Source organism: Vombatus ursinus, unplaced genomic scaffold (assembly GCF_900497805.2).
Source record: "Vombatus ursinus unplaced genomic scaffold, bare-nosed wombat genome assembly UNPS02014870.1, whole genome shotgun sequence".
Classification (NCBI taxonomy): Eukaryota; Metazoa; Chordata; class Mammalia; order Diprotodontia; family Vombatidae; genus Vombatus; species Vombatus ursinus.
In genome coordinates, this window is record NW_020954648.1 from 7,812,595 (window position 1) to 7,835,333 (window position 22,739).

General features: G+C 37.7%; 1 protein-coding gene across 1 annotated transcript in view; it reads right to left on the minus strand.

Moving 5' to 3' along the window:
* Positions 1-22,739, minus strand: part of DGKI (diacylglycerol kinase iota) — a 543,147-nt gene that overhangs the window by 319,041 nt on the left and 201,367 nt on the right. The window contains exon 6 of the mRNA XM_027842255.1: positions 7,277-7,342. Within this exon, the coding sequence (XP_027698056.1) occupies positions 7,277-7,342 (66 nt within the window). The remainder of the gene's footprint in view (positions 1-7,276; positions 7,343-22,739) is intronic.

Consider the following 22,739-nt stretch of genomic DNA (forward strand, 5'->3'; position numbering starts at 1 on the left):
TCTTCTCAGCAATACAATGACCTAAGACAATTCCATGAGACTCATGATGGAAAATGTCACATACATTCAGAGAAAGAACTATAGAGTCTAAATGCAGATCAAAACATACTATTTTCTCCTTTTTTTTTCTTTCTCATGGTTTTTCCCTTTTGTTCTGATTCTTCCTTCACAACATGACTAATCTGGAAATATGTTTAATATGATTGTAATGTATATGAGATTGCATGCCATCTTGGGGAGGGGGGAAGGGTGAGCAGAAACAAATTTTGTAATTGAAAATCTTATAAAAGTGAATGTTGAAAACTATCTTTACATGTAATTGGAAAAAATAAAATACTATTAAGGGGATGACACCATCAAGTGAAGGATTCTTACAGATGGGAGAAACATAGGTATCTTTACAGGCAGCAGGGCAAATTCCTCAAATGCTGTGACTAAAATTGATACGATATATTAAGAATTAATTAATTGTATTTAAGAAAGAATCACTCGGGGGCAGCTAGGCGGTACAGTGGATAGAACACCAGCCCTGGAGTCAGGAGGACCTGAGTTCAAATCCGGTCTCAGACCAGCACTTGACACTTACTAGCTGTGTGACCCTAGACAAGTTACTTAACCCCAATTGCCTAAAACAAAACAAAACAAAACAAAACAAACAAAAAAACAGAACGAATCACTCACAATTACGTAGAGTATTAAGGTTTACAAAATACTTGATCAAAATGATCCAGTTTCATAGGGCAAACATTAATATCTCCATTCTACAACTGCCGAACATAAAGCCCTGATCGGTTAATTAATTTTGTCAGGGTCATAAAGCTAGCACATGATAGAGCTAGAACCCTAACTAAGATCTTCTTGCTTTAACTAGTTCTCTTAGACACGTTTCCCCCTCCATGCAGGTGATAGGATAGCAGCAACAACCATCCTTATGGCTTCAAATGCAAAAAACAAATCACTAGCCAGTGACTAACAAGGAGCTTTTTTTTTTTAACTTCCTTAAGAATAGTTATATAAATGCTAGAGTAAGCAAATAGGAACAACACACATGATGGGAAGAGCACTAGACCTTTAGTCAGAGAATGTGGGTTTAAATCCATCTCTGCAGTTTAGTAACTTGGGCAAGTCTCTCATCCTTTCTGAATCTATCATCATCTTCCTCATTCTCTCCATCATCATCATGATCATCAATTCATATTTTGTATTATATGATGACCAACTTTGATAGACTCAGCTCTTCTCAGCAATACAATGACCTAAGACAATTCCAAAAGACTCGTGATGGAAAATGTTATTCACAACCAGAGAAAGAACTATAGAGTTTGAATCTAGATCAAAGCACACTATTTTCTCTTTTTTTGTTGTTGTTTTTTCTTTCTCGTGGTTTTTCACTTTTGTTCTGATTCTTCTTTTACATCATGACTAAGGTGGAAATATGTTTAATATGATTGTACATGTAGAGCCTATTTCAGATTGTATGCTGTCTTGGGGAGGGGGAAGGAGAGGGAGAGGGAAAAATTTGAAACTCAGAATCTTATAAAAGTGAATGCAGAAAACTGAAAATAAATAATTTTTAAGAAATAATTCAAGTTTTAGAGTCCATTTAGGCTTACAAAGCACTTCATATATGTTATCTGATTTGATTCTCATGCCAACTCTGTGAGGTATTATTATTATCCCCATTTTATAGAGAAGGAAAATAAGGCTTGAAGAGGTCAATAATGGTCTGGGGCAAAATTCAAATTCAGGTCTTCCTGACTTCAAGTCCAACATTCTTTCCACTATGATGTACTGCCTCTCACTTGCAAAATGGACAGGTTGAACTAGTCCCGTTCTATGATTATAACAGTGGGGGCATTGGGTAACATGTTTATTCTGAAAATGTAGTGAATTTCTGAGTCATGTATTTTCAGGTCTGTGCTTCTTGGGATTCCAGCCTAGTGGAGTTACAAGCAAGGATGGTTTTGGTGTCACTGTCTAACATGTTAACATAAACAGAGTCACATCACAGTCTCTATAGCTGTGGTTCTCACATACCACCTGCTGTAGAGGAATTATCTTGGCTAGGATTTCAGTGCTGCAAAGAGATCCAGATTCTTAATTACTCAATTTTAAGAGTCTGTCTAAAAAAATCTGCCACTGTGGGCGTTGGCAGATGCCATGGCTGTTTGAACACTGAATATTCAATTGTTAAGAAAGATTTCATTATGTACTATCAAATCAAATTTTTAAAAATATGAACATAGAGGGAAAGTTTTGAATTAGATGACTTAGGCAATACAAATACCAATGTCCTGGAAGAAACGCAGGAAGGATGGATAGAAGATGAAGGGCTCCTTCAGACCACTATAGCACTGAAAGTAATTTTTTTAAAAAATCACCACGTTGAACACACTTGAGCTTCTGTTGACTGTCTCTCTTCTTCCAGCAACCTGAAATATGTGGCTAATAATATCACATAACAGCTTTGTGGAAAAGGAGAATAAGCTTTAGTGACATTGCTTACTTTCTGCAGAAAATGCTGGGGTTTGGCTTATTGGTGATTATTTGAGTTTAACTGACTTAACTATTAATATAACTAAAGTTTTCTAACAATTTAAAATAATCATGGAAAGTTGTCAAGACATGGGCTGAAATATACAGTTATTTTGATTTTATTTAATTCACAAAGGATCCCCACAAAATCTTTCATATTCATCTCCTGCTGTCCACTTTCACCATGTATGCTGTAGTTCAGGCCCTCATCACCTTTCACCAGGACTATGACAACAGCTTCCTAATTGATCTTCATGACTCACGTCTCCCCCAAACTTCTTTAATCTATCCTCCACACACTTTAAGCCTAGATGCACTACAATGGCCCCTATCATTCATGTGGTTCCTTCCTCTAAACCTCTGGGAGTTTATTTTAAGTGGAAAGTTATAAATCAATCATAATTGTTCTAAACCCCCAAATAGGAAAATTTCCAACATTCAGAAAGAAGCTGAGCTCTCAGTCTTAATCTACATTTATATCTACTCTTATTAGCCCTTGGCTTCTTTGTAGTTGAAGCATAATTCAGATTATACGGGAGAACAATAGGTAATGAAACTGAAGATTATGTTATTGTATCTATGAATAGAAAGGCACTGGAGAGGCAGCTAGATGGCACAGTGGATAGAGCACCATCCCTGGATTCAGGAGTACCTGAGTTCAAATCTGGCCTCAGACATATAACACTTACTAGCTGTGTGACCCTGGGCAAGTCACTTAATCCCACTGCCTAGACAAAAAAAAAAAAAAAAAGACTAGAAAGGCACTGGGAGGGAAAATTGGGGGGAAAGCAAACTTAGGACTTCCCTTAGTCCTTGAGTAAATGGGTACATTGGTGTATCAGCCTGAGTCTTCTGCTCTGAGATGTCTGTTGGGCTAATGGTTCTCCTCAATATGTATATTGTCTATATATATATATATATATATATATGTGTATGTATGTATGTATGTATAAATATATATATGTATGTATGCATGCACATATATGGATGGATGTATATGTATATATACATGTATTATATACACATATACATATATGTATACACACAAGGATACATATATATATATATATATATCCCTTCTCTGACAAAACTTAACCCCATCTTCTCTTTCTTCCTTTGCTGATGGCCCATGGGCTTCTAAATCTTTCTGTTTCAGTTCTGCATGTCCTCACTCCTTCCCCTCTATAGCTAGACTCTCAGAATTTCACCTGGTTCTAACATCACTCTTCCTTTTTATACAAGTTCCTTAAGACATGACTAAGGTTCTCAAGAAATGGCTTTGATTAATTCAAGAAGGTGTACAGGCCCTGTTCACACTCTACACTGGGTTATGATTGATTAATTCAATCAAGAAACATTCTTACCTAACAAAGGTAATTCATTTTAAGTGGGGTTGGGTAATCAATAGAGCCCCACATTCACATCAATATTCCTGAAGCACAATTCTGATCATGTCACTCTTCCAATCAAGAAGCTTCAATCTCTCTCTTGTTTCTAGGATCAAATCCAAGCTCCTCATGTTGGAATTTAAAGCCATTCAAAATAAAACTCCAGCTTACTTTTCCACCCTTGTTGTACATTACTCCCATTCACATACTTTAGAATCCATCAAACTGGCCTTAGAGCACTCCATTTTCTATCTGTATGCCTTTACTTTATGCTCTAGCCAGACTGGCCTACTTTCTTCTATTCCCTATAAATGACATATAATTTCCCTATTCTATTCCTTTGCACAGTCTATGTCTGGAATGCTTTCTCTCCCTACTTTTGCTTCTAGGAGCCTAGACTGCCCTTCAAAGGCAAAAGTCAAATTCCACCACCTAAACAATGTCTTTCTTACATTCCTCATTTATTACTGTTTTTGTCCCACTGTGTAACTTTGTATGTACTTTTTGTTTAGTTTTTATTTGCTTATCTGTGTATACTTGTTCTCCCATTTCCATCTCCTATAAATTATAAGCTTTCTGAGGCAGAGCTCATTTTGGTTTTGTCTTCATATAGTCAACACCTAACACATTTCCTTGCAAACAGATTTAACCAACTCCTCAGAAGCTGAAAATTGCATAGTAGATGTGCTAAGGAAACTGGGCAGGGGTTGAGGGGAGAATCTGAAGGATGCCTCACTCATCACTGCATCCAGGACTACATGAGTAGATCGTTGAGTGATGGCCACTGGCTGAGGTCATGGTACCTTTCTTACGTAGAAGAGCAGGAAAAGACACAGCAGAGTGGAACAAGGTGATTACCAGACTAGACAGAGGAATAACATAGTAACTCATATGTCCTAGGGTCAGTGAGTAACACCAATTCGGTTAACAATACCTTTCTTTTAGGTGACAGTCAGTGGTCATCACTTAGTTCTCTGTTTGGACAGTTTCAGATGCAGTCCTGGTTGACTCTCCCCTTTATCCCCCAATTTCTTCAGCATGGCTGCCATTCTTTCCTCCTATAAGCTCTCAATTTTTCTCAAAAGTCCATTCAAAGTCAAAAGGAAAACCACAGGAAACAGAAGAACTCTAAATAACCTAATTAACTTAGAGTCTGGCCTACCAAATTTCCATGGTAACAGTTTGAGGGAGAGGAATCCCAAGTTACATTCATTACAACTTCAAGTACTATAACTAGGACTACCAAAATAAAAATCCTTTAAAAAATCCTCAATAAAAGTACCACCAGCTTTTTCAATAAAATAACAAATACTAGCCACTTAGAAACTCTACTTACAGGTGAAGTGATTAGGGTATAATCTATTTCACAACCTAATAAACCATTCCTGTCACTTTCTTCTCTATTTTGCTTCTACCTCTCATTCTTTCTCTTTCCTTTTTTTTAACTCTTTTCTCACTTTATATCATTCTCTCCATTCTTCAGTGTCTTTGGTTTCATTCATTTTCCTGTATCTCTCTTCTCTCTGTATTTTTTCCCTTAAAACACTGTCCCCTCTTCACTTTCTCTCATTCTGTCCTTCCCATTCTTTTCATTTTAATTACACTAAGCCTATACAGAGAAAAGTTCTATTTAGAAGTGGAAAAACAAAGTAAACAAGTAACTTATATTGCCCAGATTATGATATGAGGCTGGACAGGTCACTGTCCAGTGATTTAGTATGTTAATATATCTGTTTCAAACAACCTCTGTAGATAGATCATAATTAAACCGAAGCTGAGCAGGAGGAAGAGATATGTTAATGCTTTTGGAAAACTGTGGTGTTTTCAATGATCCTAAACTATTCATATCTGTAAAAGACCAATAACTTAACAATAATAGTCTACCAGTGATACTATGTGGCTGTGACTCTGACTACCATGATCTTAAAAGAATTAAAATGACAAAAAAACCAAAAGGATAATGAAATTTCATGGTGGACCTAAGCAGGCTGAAGCATTTTACTCAGAACAGCTTTTGTTCAAGGTGTCACATATGACATTACATGTGACAGATAGAACCAGAAGAAGAGACAGATCTTTCCTGTGGTGAGAATGAGAGACAACAGATGGATAGCCCATGTGGTACTCTGATACCTCTGGGATATTAAAAGGACAAAAGGAAATCTTTCATGCAAGGGATAGATCTTCTTGGGATGATTTGATAGAATGGAAATAGGCATAAGACTCCCACCTGATGAAAAGGTAGGAAGGACTTGTGGTCAGTTGGGAGACTGAAATCACACCATTGAGTTGCTAGCAATGAACCTTAAAATTTGAGTGACTGATAGGTTTAACCATTGCAGCATCCTCAAAATATTTTTATTAAAAGAAATGAACCTCCAGTTTTAAGAACATGAAAGGAAGTCTGTCCTGTACCTGTTCTCCTACCCAACCAGAGCACGAAAAAGGAAAATACCCAGAAACAACTCTGTTAAAGAGTACCACACACCCTTCCTTCCTTGCCTTTGCAAGCAGATCTGGACCCATTCCCCAACACTGATCCCCAGCCCCACGATGGGTTTAATAAAAACAAGAAGTGTGCATAACATATGCTTGAAACCCACAAGGAGAAAGGTCGCATACAGGGCTGTTGTTACATTATTGCCACTGGATAAGGTTCTAGTAAAACACTGCATTCAGAACTTCTGGCTGGGTTTCCCTTCAGCTCAATTCATTTCAGACCTTCATTGACAAGCATTGTTGCTCAGCAACCTAATAGTCAGTTGTTGAGCAAATGAATGTTATAGGCTAGCAGTTCTCATTAGTAAGATTTAACCACCAAAGAGTCATTTTTCCTACTGAACACCAGGCTTAAAGAAAGAAGTCAATTTATCACTTCTTAAATGTAATAATGCCCTCTAATGAGGTTAACGGATTCTCACTGACTAGGTTAAGGAACAAATTGAACATCATAAAGCAGTTTTGAGAAATGTTTTCTCTCCGAAAGGAACAGAATGGAATGGAAACATATAGAAGTGCTTACTATGTGTTCTAGAACTGTGCTAAGGGTTAGAAATAAAAGCAACAGGTGCTGCCCTCGGGAAACTTAATTGTAACAGGGGAAGCCACTATATAAAATAGAAGAATGTAGAATGAAGATAGCTAGAAAGTAATGAAGTGAATTTGGTTCCAGGCTACATATGGGTGAATGCTTACTGATCTTAAGCCTCTTGTCCTAGGGTTGGGGCTTGGAATTTCATGACAGAGTTGGAATGGACCCATTGCTTATTTAACACAGGAAACAATATTCATGTACCCCAGATTATGCCAGAGGAATCCTGGTGCAATGATCATGGGATAGCTGAACCCCTTACCTTACCGCACTGCTTACATTTTCCCTCCTGGCGCCGCCTGTGTACCCAGTGATGATGGACAAAATTCTGCAGGGGAACAAAATAAAATGAGTGTCTTTTTGGAAGAAAAATAGCAATTACTTTTCACTATACTTCTAGAAAATAATTTCGCCCAAAGCATTTTCCAAACCTGTGTAAATGAAGGAAAGAACCCCACCCCCACCTCCACACACACACATATGCATGGGTTAATAGCTCAAAACCAGACCTAATTCCTAAAGCTTAATTCCTAAAGCTAATTCCTAAACTCACTCCCCTGAGATTATCAGCATTAGGAATGACCTATGCATTTGAGAGAGGATCCTTCATATCAGGAAAGTTGTCAATGAATTCAGGCTTCAGTGGGTTTTGGCTTTGGTTTGTTTTGTTTTGTTTTGTTTTGTTGTTGTTGTTGTTTTTGAAATTAGGTTTCCTTATCTCACACAGGCTAGAAGTGCAGAGGACACTCATGACCCTATTGCAATACTGACCAAAAAGGAAACTAACTTACTCTACTTCTCTGACCTGGCCGATTTAGCTCACCCTAGGCAGCCTAGTGGTCGGTCCTCCAACTACCTAGGACTCCCTACCTTGGTGCTGATCCTTGATCAGCTTAAGCCCTACAGTAGCTTAGAATGTGCAAGTCTACCCTGAAGTAATCTGCCACCTCCTTTATCCCCCAATAGCTGAGATTACAGGCATGTGCCACCACACTAGACCAGGGTTCAATGTTTCTGTTAGACTGGATGACCACTGAGATCCCTTCTAGTCCTTCAGGTTGAGGATGAAGGGAAGAGTATTATTTAGCCAATAGTTGCTTCCCAACTTTCTTCACTGCAGATTTGTGAATATACCAGAGGGACATTGGGTGGGAGTCCTTGGAATCTCACAATCTTTAAGGTAAACTGAGATATTCTCTGGTGGTAGTAAGAGAACACTGTAACAGTGAAGGAAAGATAGAAAAAAGAAAAGAAAAGAAAAGATCAGAGAAGGAAAGATTAAAAAAAAGAAAAGAGAGAGAAAAGAGAAGATAAAAGGAGATAGAAGAGAGAAGACTGAATAGCCTAAACACATTTGTTGTTTAGTCAGTTCAGTTGTATCCCACTCTTCATGACCTCATTTGGGGTTTTCTTGGCAAAGACAGTGGAGTAGTCCTAAGTAGGGGCAAATTAGGGGGATTTGTAATCCCTAAAAATCCAATTTATTAAGCACTTATCATGTGCCAGGTACAGTGCTAAATACTGGGGATACAATTAAGAAAAAGAAAGTCCCTGCCCTCAAAGAGTGTACAATCTAATAGGGGGAGACAACACACAAAAGGGGGAGGGGAGAGGAGAGACCAAAGATTAGAAATGACTTACTGATTACTGTTCCTTATACATGGCATTCCATTTCCTAGCTTTGTGCCTTTATACTGACTATACCTCATGCTTTCATGTATTCCTTCCTCACCTCCTGTTCTCAGAATCTCTAGTTTCCTTCAAGATTCACATCAAAGGCCACCTTCTACAAGAGGTCTTCCTTGATCCCCCTCCAGCTTCAAGAATCCTCCCTACCTCCAGTCACCTAGTATCTATTTAGCTTATACTTTATAGATATGTGTATATGTACACGCAGCCTCCCCCAGAGGAATGAAAGCTCCTTGAGGCCAGGAACGTCATTCTTAACTTTGTATCCCCAGGGTCTAGCATGGTGCCTGGCATATAGTGGGTGCTCAATAAATGCCTATGAAAGGACTATCAGACACAATAGCAAGACTTTTTCATGTTACTAAAAGAAGGGAAGACAGAAGAATGAGTAGAGAAAATGAAAAGAAAAAGTTTTATGGGTCAAAGATTCTGTGATGCAGTGGGGAAGGTGGGGCCCAGCCTACCATTTGAAAAACACTTACCTAGATGGTATTTAAGGCCCCTTCTAATCCTAGGATTTGGTGATCCAGAATAAAGAAGTTGCTTGACTCATATAAGATAGAAACCTACTTATGGAGGAGACAGCTAAATGGCATGTATCAATACCAGTTTTAGGATAAAGTATGAAAAGAAAACTATCCTTGGTGCTACAAATCTTCATGTAAAATGTAATAGCCATATGAAACTGACCAGGAAAACCTAGATTGTTTTTTCAATAAAAATAACATTGAGAAAGAAAAAAAGGAAAATCTCTGAAGAGTTGAGTAAAGTATTATTTTTTTGGTGTGCTAGTTTCTGAACAAACACACTCCAAACTCAAGTTTCTGGTAAGCTCTGACTCAAACCACCTTCTTCTCCTTACTAGATTAAGTAGTAAGCAAAAACATTATAGAATCATAGATTTAGAGTAGGAATGGTCCTGGGAGGTCATCTGATTCAAACTCCACCCTGACCCACCCCATTTTACAAATGAGGAACCTCAGCCTGGCAAAGTTAAATTACTGGACCAAGGTCACAAAGATTAGAAGAGCAGGGATTCTAACTCAGGTTCTCCAAGTCCAAATCCAGCACATTTTCCAGGGTATTATACTTTACCCCAAAAAATTAAATAGGGCCTTTGTAGTATAATGTGAGATGTACTTAGTGATGAGAATACCTCTAATAAGAATGGACACCTTCAGGAGAAAAATTTCATATCTCCTTCAGTCTTTAACAAACTATTCACTGATCAAAAGCCCATGGACTTTACTAAGTCTTTCAAAAATAAAATGGGCACAATGTTCCCTAAAATCGGTCTGATTTTCCTCTTGATAGAATTTGGCTACAGAAAGCTCCATTCCTGCCCTGTGCCCCAAAATAAGGATGTGGGCAAATTTTTAAGGTGACATCCAGACAGATAAGGATCATAGAATTTAGCTCTGAGAGAGACTTTGGAAATTATCTAGTCCAATGCACCTCATTTTTTACAGGAATGAGGAAACTAATGCTTAGTTGAAATGATTTCCCTTGGGTCATATAATAATAATAGCTAGCTAGTTAGCATTTACAAAGTGCTTTATGGTTTGCAAAGCACTTTACAAATGTTATCTCAATTTGTCCTCACAATAACCATAAGAAGTTATTCCCATTTTACGTATGAGGAAACTGAGGCAGAGGTTAAGTGACTAGCCCAGGGTCCTAAAGCTACAAAGTGTCTGAGGCTGGGTCTTCCTGAAGTCACTGTATTCTATCCACCCAGTTGCCTCTTCCACTACTTAGTGAATTTTGCTATATCGCTATTGAATGGATACATGAGATTGTTATTGTTCAGTTGTTTCAGTCATGACTGACTCTTTGTGACCTCATTTGGGGTTTTCTTGGCAAAGATACTGGTTGGTTTGCCATTTCCTTCTTCAGCTCATTTTACAGATGAAGAAACTGAGGCAAATAGGGTTAAGTGACTTGCTTGGGATCACATAGCTAGTAAGTGTCTGAGGTCAGATTTGAACTCAGGTCTTCCTGACTCCAGACCCAATGCTCTATCCAATGAACCACCTAGCTGTCCTAGATGATATATAGAGTAAGTCATATAACTATCAATACTTCAGGGAAAAGACCATCTACCTACCCGTGCCCCAAAGAGGTTGTTCTTATTGAGTTGTTTTCCAGTCATGTCTGACTCTGTTACCCCATTTGGGGGTTTCTTGGCAAAGATACTAGAGATATTTGCCAGTCCCTCCTCCAGATGAGGAACTGAGGCAAACAGGGCTAAGTGACTTGCCCAGGGTCACACAGCAAGTTAGTGTCTGAGGCCAGATTTGAACTCAGGAAGATGAGTTTTCTTGATTCCAAGCTCCCCAAAGAATTTACAATGAAAGAAATAATACTAATAACTGAGGGCAACTTGAGCAATTATTGAGTGCATCCCTCTGCCTATCTAGAATATAGAAGCCTGTTCTATTGCTAAAAATTCCAGGGAAAAGGTAGATATATTTGAGATGTGGCTTTGAAACACATTTGGATGGAAGTATCTCTGTGTCCTAGAATTCCTAGAAAGGGACACTCAGAAAAAAACTGAGACTCGGTGACTGTAGAGAGCTGGAAGGGATCTCAGAGCTCACTGAATCCAATCCCTTCCTTTTACAGATCAAGAAACAGCAGCTCATTGAAGTCATGGCCCAAAGAGACAGAGGATGTTAACTCAGGGTTCATGCCTCCAAGTGCTCCAAGTTCAACCCTTCTGTTTTTCCCACTACTGACCATACTGTCTCTTATTAAGGGTCAAATAAGAGGGGAGAAATCATTCTGAAATGCAGAGTCAGTATGATGGAGTGGATAGGGAGGGACCTTGAAGTCAGGAAGACCTGGTTTCAAGTCCTGTCTTTCTGTCACTGGCTATAGCAGAGTCACTTAACCTCTCTTTGACTTATAAATTGCCTTGATAGAGAAGTTACTTACTGGGAGTTCCTGGGAAGCTAGATGGCTCACTGGGTAGAGCACTGAGCCAGGAGTCAGGAAGACCTGAGTTAAAATGTCACCTCAGACACTTATAAGTTGTGTGAGCCTTCACAAGTCAATTGACCTCTATTTGCCTCCATTTCCTCATCTGTAAAACGGGTAATGACAGCACCTGCCTCCCAGGGCTACTATGAGAATCAAATGAGATAATAATTGTAAAGAGCTTAGTAAGTGCTATATAAATGTTAGCTACTAATATTATTATTAAGTCACTGGAATCACAGGTCTGGTCCAGAACAAGAATGTATCCACAGGGCTTGCTCATTTCTGCCAATGAACAACATTTGTGCCCAGAAACGTCATGAGCAGTTTTCCTACCCAGTCAAACATCTCAAAAAAGTTTCCTCAGATCAAATTTTAGAGATAAATTCAGTTGGAAATGGAGAAAAAGAAATACTGAGGGACCAGCCACCACTGGTGAAGACCACAGAAAAAGTAAAACCTTTCCACCAGGCGCAAGGTGAGGCTCATTTGGGGTGCAGCAGTCAGGGATGGGAGCTCTTATTACTCATTAATGAAGTGATAACCTTAGTTATTCTACACTGCTAAAGAAGAATGAAGGTTGTCAGTTCCCTCTAAATGTGAATGTCCAAGATCCAGCTGCCCCACTCTACTGATGACTGCCTAGGTCAAACTCACAGAGCTCCTGTTCTGAGCTAAACCAATTTTAGATATAAATCTTTTGGGATTTCAGAACAGTTGTACCATTCTAGGGGGCAACAGCTTCTCTTGTCAATGTGAAAAGTTATTATTATAATCTCTGTATTTTCTTAGGTCCCATTTTTCAAGCATGATCATTCTCTCATTCTCTTCTGAGTCTTAACCATATCTTTTAAGTTTTAAGGACAAATTACACTTGAGGCCCCTCACCAACAAAAAGAAGTTTAACTGACAATTCTTACCCAACATGCTTCATTTAAGATACTATTATTCTGACCCAATAATTCCAACATTGGGGAATATTCCCTGAAAATTTTATCAAAAAACAATCCCCAAAATTATCTGTTCAAAAAATTTCATAGTAGCATTATATGGAATTGAAAAAAAAAAGCAAAATAAATGTTCAAGCATAGAAGAATGGTTAAACAAATTGGAGTATATTAATGTAATAGAATACTACAAGGCAATTAAGATCAACAAGAAGGAGTACAAAGAAAGCTGGAAAATTTTTTGAAAGAATACAAAGTGGAGGAAAAAGAACATAACAAAATGGCTGAAGAATCCTGATAGGGACTTAGAAGCCATTACTGGAAAACTGTGATGATACTTTATGTGTTGAGATTAATTTACATATAAATAATTACTAAGCTGTTGAGGTGTGTGTGTGTGTGTATGTGTGTGTGTGTTTGTGATTGTGTATGAATATGTAAATGTGTGTATGTATGGATATATATGTGTATGTATTTAGTTTCACTTTTTTTTAGTCTACTCTAATAATTTTGTCAATGTGGATCACTCCTACTAGAGATTTCTGGCCACCAATTTTGAGAACTGCGTGGGTTCAGTGATTTAATTTATGGTCCCATAGCCAATAAATATTAGAAACGAGACTTGAACCAAGGTCTTCTTGACTTCAAACCCAGTCCTCAGTCCTCTATGTCATGACGTCTCTCCTTATTGGTTGGATTGATGATCAACATTAATTTGTTTTAATAAAACATTTTTTAATGGTAGCATTTTGGTGTCTGTAAAGCAACAGCCCTACTACACTGCTAGGAAATCTGTTGGAAGCTGAGAGTACATCTGGGAAAAACTATTACTGTACAGGGTAGAATAATTACCAAATATATCACGTTTCAGATGCCTAGTGAATGGGAACATAGGAATCACTTCCAGATTCTGTTAGTGGCCAAACACTGTAAATCTACTGTTCCCTCATTCAAACAAATTATTTAACATCATCCTTCATCTTTAAATAACCCAAACAACACAAACTCCACTGTAACATTCAAATGCCAGTTGTCCTCCTGTATTTTGAAATGTACTGATAAAATCTCACAACCCACTCTACATTCCGGAATTTATTTCCTTCTGTTCCTTTTTTTTTTTTTTCTATTTTGAATCTTTATCTGTCTCTTGTATGAAGCTAAAAGTCACTCTTTCTATCCCTTTTCAATCAACTTCTCTTGACTTCTTGGAGTAAAAACCTCCTCTACCGTCCATATGGTCAGATTCATGTCTAAGCACTTTTCTGGACTTGCGGCCTTTTCATCCAACTCAGATCTTCTCTTCCTCTTGGCTTCCATTGACGCATAACTGCATTGGATGGCAGTGAAAAGGTAACAAGCAAGCAGGCCTCCTAATAATTTCCTGATTGCTGCAAAATCTAATCTAGGCAAACTTCACACCATAAATCACTAAAGTATATGTTAGAAACATTTTTAATGACAAAAGGAACTCAAAAAGAAAGCAAATATGAATATTACACCAAAGCATTGCTTAGGGTACATGACACTTTTTCTCTCTAAGCTAATAATTATTCTTTCATAATTAAGTTTTTTTTTTAGTGAATAGAAACTTATTTTATCTTTCTCTCTCCCCACACCTCACTGGGGGAAAAAGAAAATAAATAAAACCAAATTCCCTGCAACAAATGAGTATAGTCAAGCAAAACAAATTCCCTTACTGGCCATACTCAAAACAATTTATAGATAGATACACACACATATACATGCACACATACACACACAGGTATGTGTGTGTGTACATACACATCTTATTCTGTACTCTGAATCCATCATTTCTCTATCAAAAGGGGACTAGCATGCTTTATCATCAGTCCTTTGGAATCATGGATTATCATTGTGTTGATCCTGGCTCTCACAGTTTTTAAAGTTGCTTGCCTTTAAAATGTTGTTTTTATTGTATAAATTTTTCTCCTGGTTCGATTCATTTCATTTGTTATTAGTTTGCACAAGTCTTCAAAATGGTTCATTTTTACAGTATTGATGTTGTAATATAAATTGTTATTCTGGTTCTGCTCACTTCACTCTGCATCAGTTCATGCAAGACTTTCCATGTCTCTGAAATCATCTGTTGGCTCATTTCTTAAACCATATTTCTTACAATATTCCATCACATTCACATGCCATAATTTGTTCAGCCATTCCCCAACTGATGGGCATTCCCTTAGCTTCTAGGTTTGGTTACTGTTTTTCTTTTTTTTTTTTTCCCACTACAAAAAGAGCTGCTAAAAATATTTTGTGTGTGTATAGGACCTTTCCCTCTTTCTTTAATCTATTTGATCATAGGCCTAGCAATGGTATAGTTGGAGGAAAGAGAATATACTGTCCAGTAACATTTTGTGCATAATTGCTTTCCAGAATGGTTATATTCTTTCATTAGGTTCATAAACAGTGTATCAATGTGCCTGTTTTCCCACAGCCCTTCCAACATTTGTCATTTTCTTTTTTGTTATCTCTACCAAACTTATGAGTATAAAGTGAATTCTCAGAATTGCTTTAATTTACAATTTTAAAGGGGTTTTTTCCTCAAACACATCCAATAAAACTAAGACTAAAAGGGAAATAATTGGTTGGGGGAAATCTTTGCAATTTTCTTTGATAAAGTGTCATTTCCAAGATATGTAAGGAATAGATTCAAATTTAAAAGAATAAAAGCCATTCCCCAATTGAGAGATGGTCTAAAGATATGGGCAGGCAGTTCTCAAAGAAAACAAACCAAAGCTATCTGCAACTAATGATCTTTTGCCAGAAAAACTCTTTAGAAATGGTACTACTACTGGGGTAATCTTTAGAAAAGCTTTCTCTGTTACACTATAGACTATAAGAATAGAAATGTCAGGTTCATGCATCCTAAGTTTAAAAATCTTGAGAGCATCCAGTTCATCATCCCCTCATTTTACACATGAAGAAACAGAGAACCAGAAACATAAAATAACTAGTCTATAGTCATAGGCAGTAAATGGAAGAGTCAAGATTTTAACCTAAGTCCTCCAACTCCAAATCCAAAAATCTTTCCACTTCATCATTTTTATACCTGAGATGGCCAAAGAAGAATTATTTATTCTTTTACTCCAATGAGTTTTCAAAAAGGATAGCCAAAAAATCAATCCAAGGTGGCACTGAAGGAAAGAATTCTAATACTTCTTCTGTTTTCAAGGACCATGGAAAGAATATTTTTTGTAGCTAAATCATATGGTAATACCAAAAGTAGGTCTTGTAACTTAAAAGAGGAGAATAGGTATAGAGGGAACAGCAAAAAACAAAATATGCTATTGTTTGTCCTCTAAATTTCAGATGAGTCTGGGTGGTAGCAATTAAGGCAAAGGTTAAAATTAATAATTCATTAGGACTCAAGCCTGTTGCTGAACAAGAAGTGACACTTTGATGAGGAATCTGATTTTGATGGCCAGCCTCTGCTAAAAATTGCTTTCAAGGCATTCTTAGTTTTCTGTACCACTCTTTTAGGTTCTTCAATTAGGCATGATAGAGACAACTCAGATAAGGTACCTATATGCAAATTCCTTAAACTCAACCTTGGCTAATTAATCCATTTAACAAATAGTTATCAAGTATCTACTATATGAAGAAAGGCAGCATGGCATAGAGTCCAGAGAGTTGGCCTCAGAACTGGGTAGACCTGGGATCAAGACCCATGTGGGACACATCATGGCTATGTTAACCTAGGCAAGTAATTTTATTTCTCATCACTTTAGGCAAACTTTTAAAGCTCTATAAGCTGGGGAAGAGATGCTAATCTATATTGCTATGGGGAGTTTACTTACCAGGGAGTTACCTATGCCAGTGTCCACCCTTACTCTTACTATATGAAAGTCCAGGTCCAGTGTCTACTGCTACTATATGAAAGATGGTTAAAGATGCATAAGACAAAGTTGTTGGTGTAATTGCTTTTTTTCCCCAACACCAAGCTAACAGTTTTTAGTAAGCAAGAAAACACAAGTAAACAAATAATTCTGATACAAAAAAAGAATTTGAGGCTCATTTAACTTCTCTGGTGTCAGTTTCCTCAATGATAAAATAAGGGAATTAGACTAAAGGTCCGTTCCAGCTTTCTATGGTAAAGACATAAAATGTTATCATGTTTAGAGGAAGATCCTAAATGCAAATCTGCTGTTGAAAATAACAGCATCTCTTACTGAACAACAACTGGCAATGAACTACGATTGTTGCAGCAAAGTTTTGTGATGAAACCAGTAATAAATTGAGTCATTTTGAAGAGCTGACCACAATCACTGACATACTGGAAAGAACACTGAATTTGAAGGCATAGAATTTGGAATCAAGTCCTGGCTCCATCATTTATCAGCCAAGTGATCTTGGGAAAGCCACTTGACATGCCTGAGGCTCAGTTTCCTAATCTATACAAAGATCGTAACAGCAACTGTACTATCCACCTCACAAGGTTGTTGTAAGGAGCAAATGAAATAATAAACATAATCCCAAAGCATTTTTTAAGTGTAAACTGCTATCATCATCATCATCATCATCATCAAGAAGTTCTATTCTTGGAACAATCCTGGAAAATCAACATGGAATCATAACCAAAGTTTCTTGGTCACTTCTCACAGAAAATCAGGTGCTATTTGTGAGCTATGCCAAACAGTCTGGTATGTGCTACACTTCATTTCAGACTTTTAAATATCTGAATAAATTCCAAGATATCAGACACAGAGCTTGTGGCCAATGTTTTCATAAGAATAATTCCCAGATGTGCTGCATTTTATGTAGCCAAGATAATGTGATGGCTGTCTTCTGAAATAAAAACAGCATTTCTTTTCTTGGAAGATGATTCATGTTGATTGCTTTTAAATGGATCAAATTCCTTAGGTAATTTCCCCTCTAGATGCCCCATACAAGTACAGTTCAAGGCATAAACCAACATGGTATCCAAATACAGCTAATGATCTAATTAGACTGGCCTGAAGAAGTGGTTCAACAAGGTCATTTAATATCAAAACTTTCAGCTGATGTGGCACAATGTCACATTGGATCTATAGTGGTAGATGACTCAAGGCATTCTCATTTCTATATACTCCATATTATTTTCATGTTGTTCCATAATATTTCCATATTATTCTTTTATACTTGTAGTCAAGCATGTAATCATAAGCACTAAGCAGTTCAATTCAATCAACATTTATTAGGTACCTACTACATGCAAGGCATTGTATATTTGAGGGCATAATTAAGGGACAGAATTATTTTTGAAAGTTCTACAAAAGCTTATGATCTACATAAATTATAAAAACTAAGACATCAAGGTATATGAAGGTCTTAATGATTTCACCAATAAGACAATAAGGTCAAATATCAGTAAAATGAAGCAATTTATGCTCACCATAATGTATTAACATACTCAGAAGGAATTACAGAAAATAGATACCTGTTTTTAAATTCAATGCCATTTTTAACAAATGATAAAGAGGTTCAGGAATAGTTGCCTTTTGTGGAAGAAAATGTGGTAGAACATTGCATAATCTCAATAAATCCTTACATTATTTTTAGAGCAGGCTTATCACAAATTACAAGTGAGGATAAAGTAAGGTGGATATCAGCATTATCCTAAGAAGGTGAAACTTAAGATTTCAATTTCACATTGCTCTTATTTTCACTTAGATATCCAATACATCAGAAAGATGTGGACTTCCTCAAGTCTTACTCTGTTGATCCCATGTTCGAGATATCATGGAAGTATGGTGTATACCTGAAATACAGTAACATACTTGAAATCCTAGTAAGCAGACTCTCCACTAGGCACTGGAAAATACTAGGAACAAGAGAGGTGCTTACCTGAGAATGTTTCCCAATATATGATGACAGCCTTCATGTCTGCATCAACAAACAATTGTGGATGAGTTTGGGGAAGGTCAGCTTTTGCAAAGACAGGCTGTAAGAGTTTGACTGACTCTAAACACTGAAATTCATTGCCACTAAGTGCCTTATCATTGTAGTCTCTAACTAAAAATTAGACTGTAGTATTATTATAATGATTCTAGTGGGAAAATACTGTTAGAGGGAACTTAGAAAGTATTTATAGGAATTATGACAGTCTGTGAAGGAATTAAGACTTCAAAGGCACACAAAAGTATTTTCATTCCTACCACCATTGAAGGTAACCAACTCCAAAAAGAAAGACACATTTAGGAAACAAAAAGCTGGTTGAGAATATGGTGTTGGAAAAAAATGATTTGAATATCTAACATAGGAATACAAGACTCTTGGTCAGTGATGGAGTGTATCCAAAAAGGAGCAACTGCAAATATATTTGTCTGCAGAGTAGGAACTCTGATCAAGAGAGCTTTCCACCAAAAATGGAAGGGGAAGAAAATTGCCCACATGATCTGTAAGACGAACATCAGTGAAAAAAACCAATAACTCACAAGAGACAATACTCCCAAAAGGACGATAGTAAAATCCATGGTCTCAAGTATATATGTGTCTGCATTCATATGTACTTGTGTATGTATGTATCATTCTGTCAGTTGATGAACATATTAAGTACCTATTATATGTCAGGTACTATGCTGAATTCTGGGGGTAAACAGAAAGGTAGAAGATAACTCCTTGCTCTGAAGGAGCTCATAGTCCACTGGAAGAGACAGCATGTGAAAAACTATGCACAAACAAGCTATATATAGGATAAATAGGACATGATCAACAGAAGGAAATTCCTAGCATGAAGGGGAATTCCCATAGAAAATAGTATTTCAGTTGGGACTTCAAGGAAGCCAGGGAAGCCAGGAAGCAAAAATGAGGGAGGAGAATATTCCAGGCATGGGGGAACTGACAATGAAAATGCCTGGAGTCAGGAGATGGAGTGTCTTGTCTGAGAAGCAGCAAGGAAGCCAATGTCACTGGTTCAAAGAGTATGTGGAAGGGTGAAAGGTATAAGACTAGAAATGTGGAGAGGGGACAAGCTATTAAAGGCTTTGAAAGATAAACACAGTACTTTATATTTTATCCCAGAGGTGATAGGGAATCACTGGCGTTTATTGAGTAGCAGGGTGATGTGGTCAGACATATGCATTAAGAAGATCACTTTGGCAGCTTAGTAGAGGATAGATTTGAGTCAAAAGAGATTTGTGGTAGGGAAACTCGCTGGCAGGCTATTTTAATAGTCTAGACTTGGAAGTGAGGAGGTTGTGGTGTGTCAAGGGAGAGAACAAACCACATGCAAGTGATGTTACAAATGTAAAATCAACAGGCCCTCACAAGGGATATGAGTGGTAAGAGAGAGTGAGGAATTGAGGATGGTGTGTAGGTTGTGAGCCTGGAGGATTAGGAGGATGGTGATGCAATTAATAGTAACAGGAAATCTAAGAAGAAAGGAGAGTTTGGTGGGAGAGAAAATGAGTTCAGTTTTGTACACATTGAGTTTAAGATGTGAATCAAACATCCACCTCCAGCATAGAACGTGGATAATAAATAAGACCAACTAAAGATGGTAAAGTAAATAAGTAAATTCAAACTCTTAGGCATCACAGTGGCACCAATAAGCACAAAAGGGAAGAGAGCAGAATCAGAAAACTGTAAACCAGTTAGTAAGTGACCTAAATTTCTCGCAAGGGTCTAGAATACATTAAAGGTATGATTAATAAGTCATAGAAAGGAAAGTAGCATCTACTAAAAGCCTGCATGTAATTAAGAATGAATGAATGAAAAAATTACTAAATGTTTATTATATGCAAAACATTGTGCTAAGCCCTGGGGATACATACAAAAATCAAACAGTCCCTGCTCTCAAAGAGTTCCCATTCCAAGGGGGGAGCCAACATATATGGAAAGCTTCAGCTGTATCAGATGGAAAGGTCTCATGGTCCTTAGGGTACAGTAGCAAAGTAGATGATCTTTGATGTCATCTCCAAAGCATATCACTTTCTAATGCTGAACCATTTGACAATGCCAAGGACTTTGGTGGCAAGACCTGTTCTACAGATAAAGCATCTGGGGCTGTTGTAGCTGCAGGAGCAGGTGCCCAGCTGTGTCTCCACAGAAATTGCTTTCCAGAATGATGGTTATGGGTCCTGGGTAAGAAACATTGCTGTTTTCAAAGTTCTCCCACTCAGGATCCTGCTCAATCTCTATTGAGCTGTGAGGACAGATGGTAGTTGAAAGAGCGGTGATGGTTTGACTTGCCTGGCATTTGCTGCCTTTTGTCTCTGGCTCAGGGTTTCTCACTGCTTCAGATAGGCTGGCCTCCCTGCCCTGGAGGTGGCATCAGGTGGGGATGGTTGGCCTTTTCTCAACAAGCATTGCTTCTCTGGAGAATGGCTGTGAGAATTGGGCTGCAAGCAGGACCAGTAGAATAGGAAGAACATCTAGAATAACTTCATTCCTTTCTATCCAGTTAATATATTGATAGATTAGGGGAATGATAAAGGCACGGTATGTTCCTAGATATTATTTGATTTTATTCTAAATAATTTTTAAATTCCTTTGAAAAACATATGTATTCAAAGATGCAAATAAGAACAAAAAAAAACCAAGGAAAACAAAAGAGACAATAAAAGTGATGTAAGCAGCCTCTTTGGTACTCTTCCATGATTCATAGGATCACCAGTTAAGAGCTCAAAGAGACCTCAGAGGCCACGTAATCTAAGCCCTTCCTTTCACAGATAAGGACATTGAAGCCCAGAGGGAATAGGAAGCTAGCCACAATAGGTAGTAAGTAGCTGACCTAGGATTTGAACCCTCAACCTAACTTCAAGGCCAATACTCATTCTACTGTGTTATTCTGTCTCTCAGTTCCATATGTCTTTGGGATTAGATACCCTCTGCTTGCTGCAGGTGTGTGGGATCAGGATGTCCTTCTGAGCATGTATGTTTGAAAAACAGGACACTAGCATTTGGGAAAAGAAGATTATGGCCATCATTTCTAGTCCACATGGAGCCAAACAGACCAAGAGAAGAAGAAGCAACAAGGCAGAGATGCAGATGCCTAGAAACAGGGAGCTTAGCCATTTAAGGCAGACATGGGAAACAGTTAAGACTTCTGCCATCATGCACGGTATGTGCTGAGATGGCCAGTGCATCCCCAGACTATCTGAGTTGGTTACAACCCCCTGAGGCTTCACTAGTCCAGGGCTGGTAGACACTGCAAGTCCTAGGTGGTGAGACTTCATCATTCATTCTCCAGGCAAGCCCTTCTACCTTTTCTGGGCCCTTGATAGTAATGCAGAGGCAATGCAGAAGGCACTCCTAATGCAGAGTGGCTCATCAGAGCAGTGACATATAGATGTATGCCATTTCCCCTCCCACCCCCACCCCCACAAACCATGGTGGCGAGAGGCTTTACTTTGGAACATCATTGGTAGGAGTTGTTTGGTTTGAGTTTTATTCTTTAGGCACCTTATATTTCTGTAGCAAATGAACTATTTTCACTATCACTGTATGAGGTCATGTAATCAATAACAAAATTGCTTGATATTTTGAGAAAGAAATTCAGAGGGTGGGGGCCGATGAACATTAGTTTGCATAGCTAGAATCAGGATTTAAAAGCTATATTGTTCAGTTTTACTTTGGGGATTTTTTTTTTTTTGCCTGTGTGAAAGATTTTTTTTTCTTTCTTCTCACAGTGACTGCAGAAATTTTAAATGTAACCATGAATGTAATTTCCCTTTTTCATACACTGGTAAAAACAAAAGACGTACACGTTTAACTTTAATTCGATAGTGACAAAATTGCCCCATTTATTCCTGTGACCTCTTCTAAACTCCTTTTCTCTGTATCTAACTGAGTTTTGTTGCTACTGTTGTTGCCTGGGAGATTAATTGATAGTTCTACCAAAATATCATTCTTTTTATTTACAAAGTTGTATTTATCGTGTATGGGCATAATAACCTTACTTCTCTTCCCATTACTTCAGTTACTTATATTTATGTTTTAAAGCCCTGATTCTCAAAGCATGACTTTCAAACAGTATGATTTACTGAGTTGAGTGACGGAGAATATTATGGCATTTTTAGCCTACATTTTGCCTCAGTTGAAACCAGGGATTGGAATAAATTCCTCTTCTTCTTCTTCTTCTTCTTCTTCTTCTTCTTCTTCTTCTTCTTC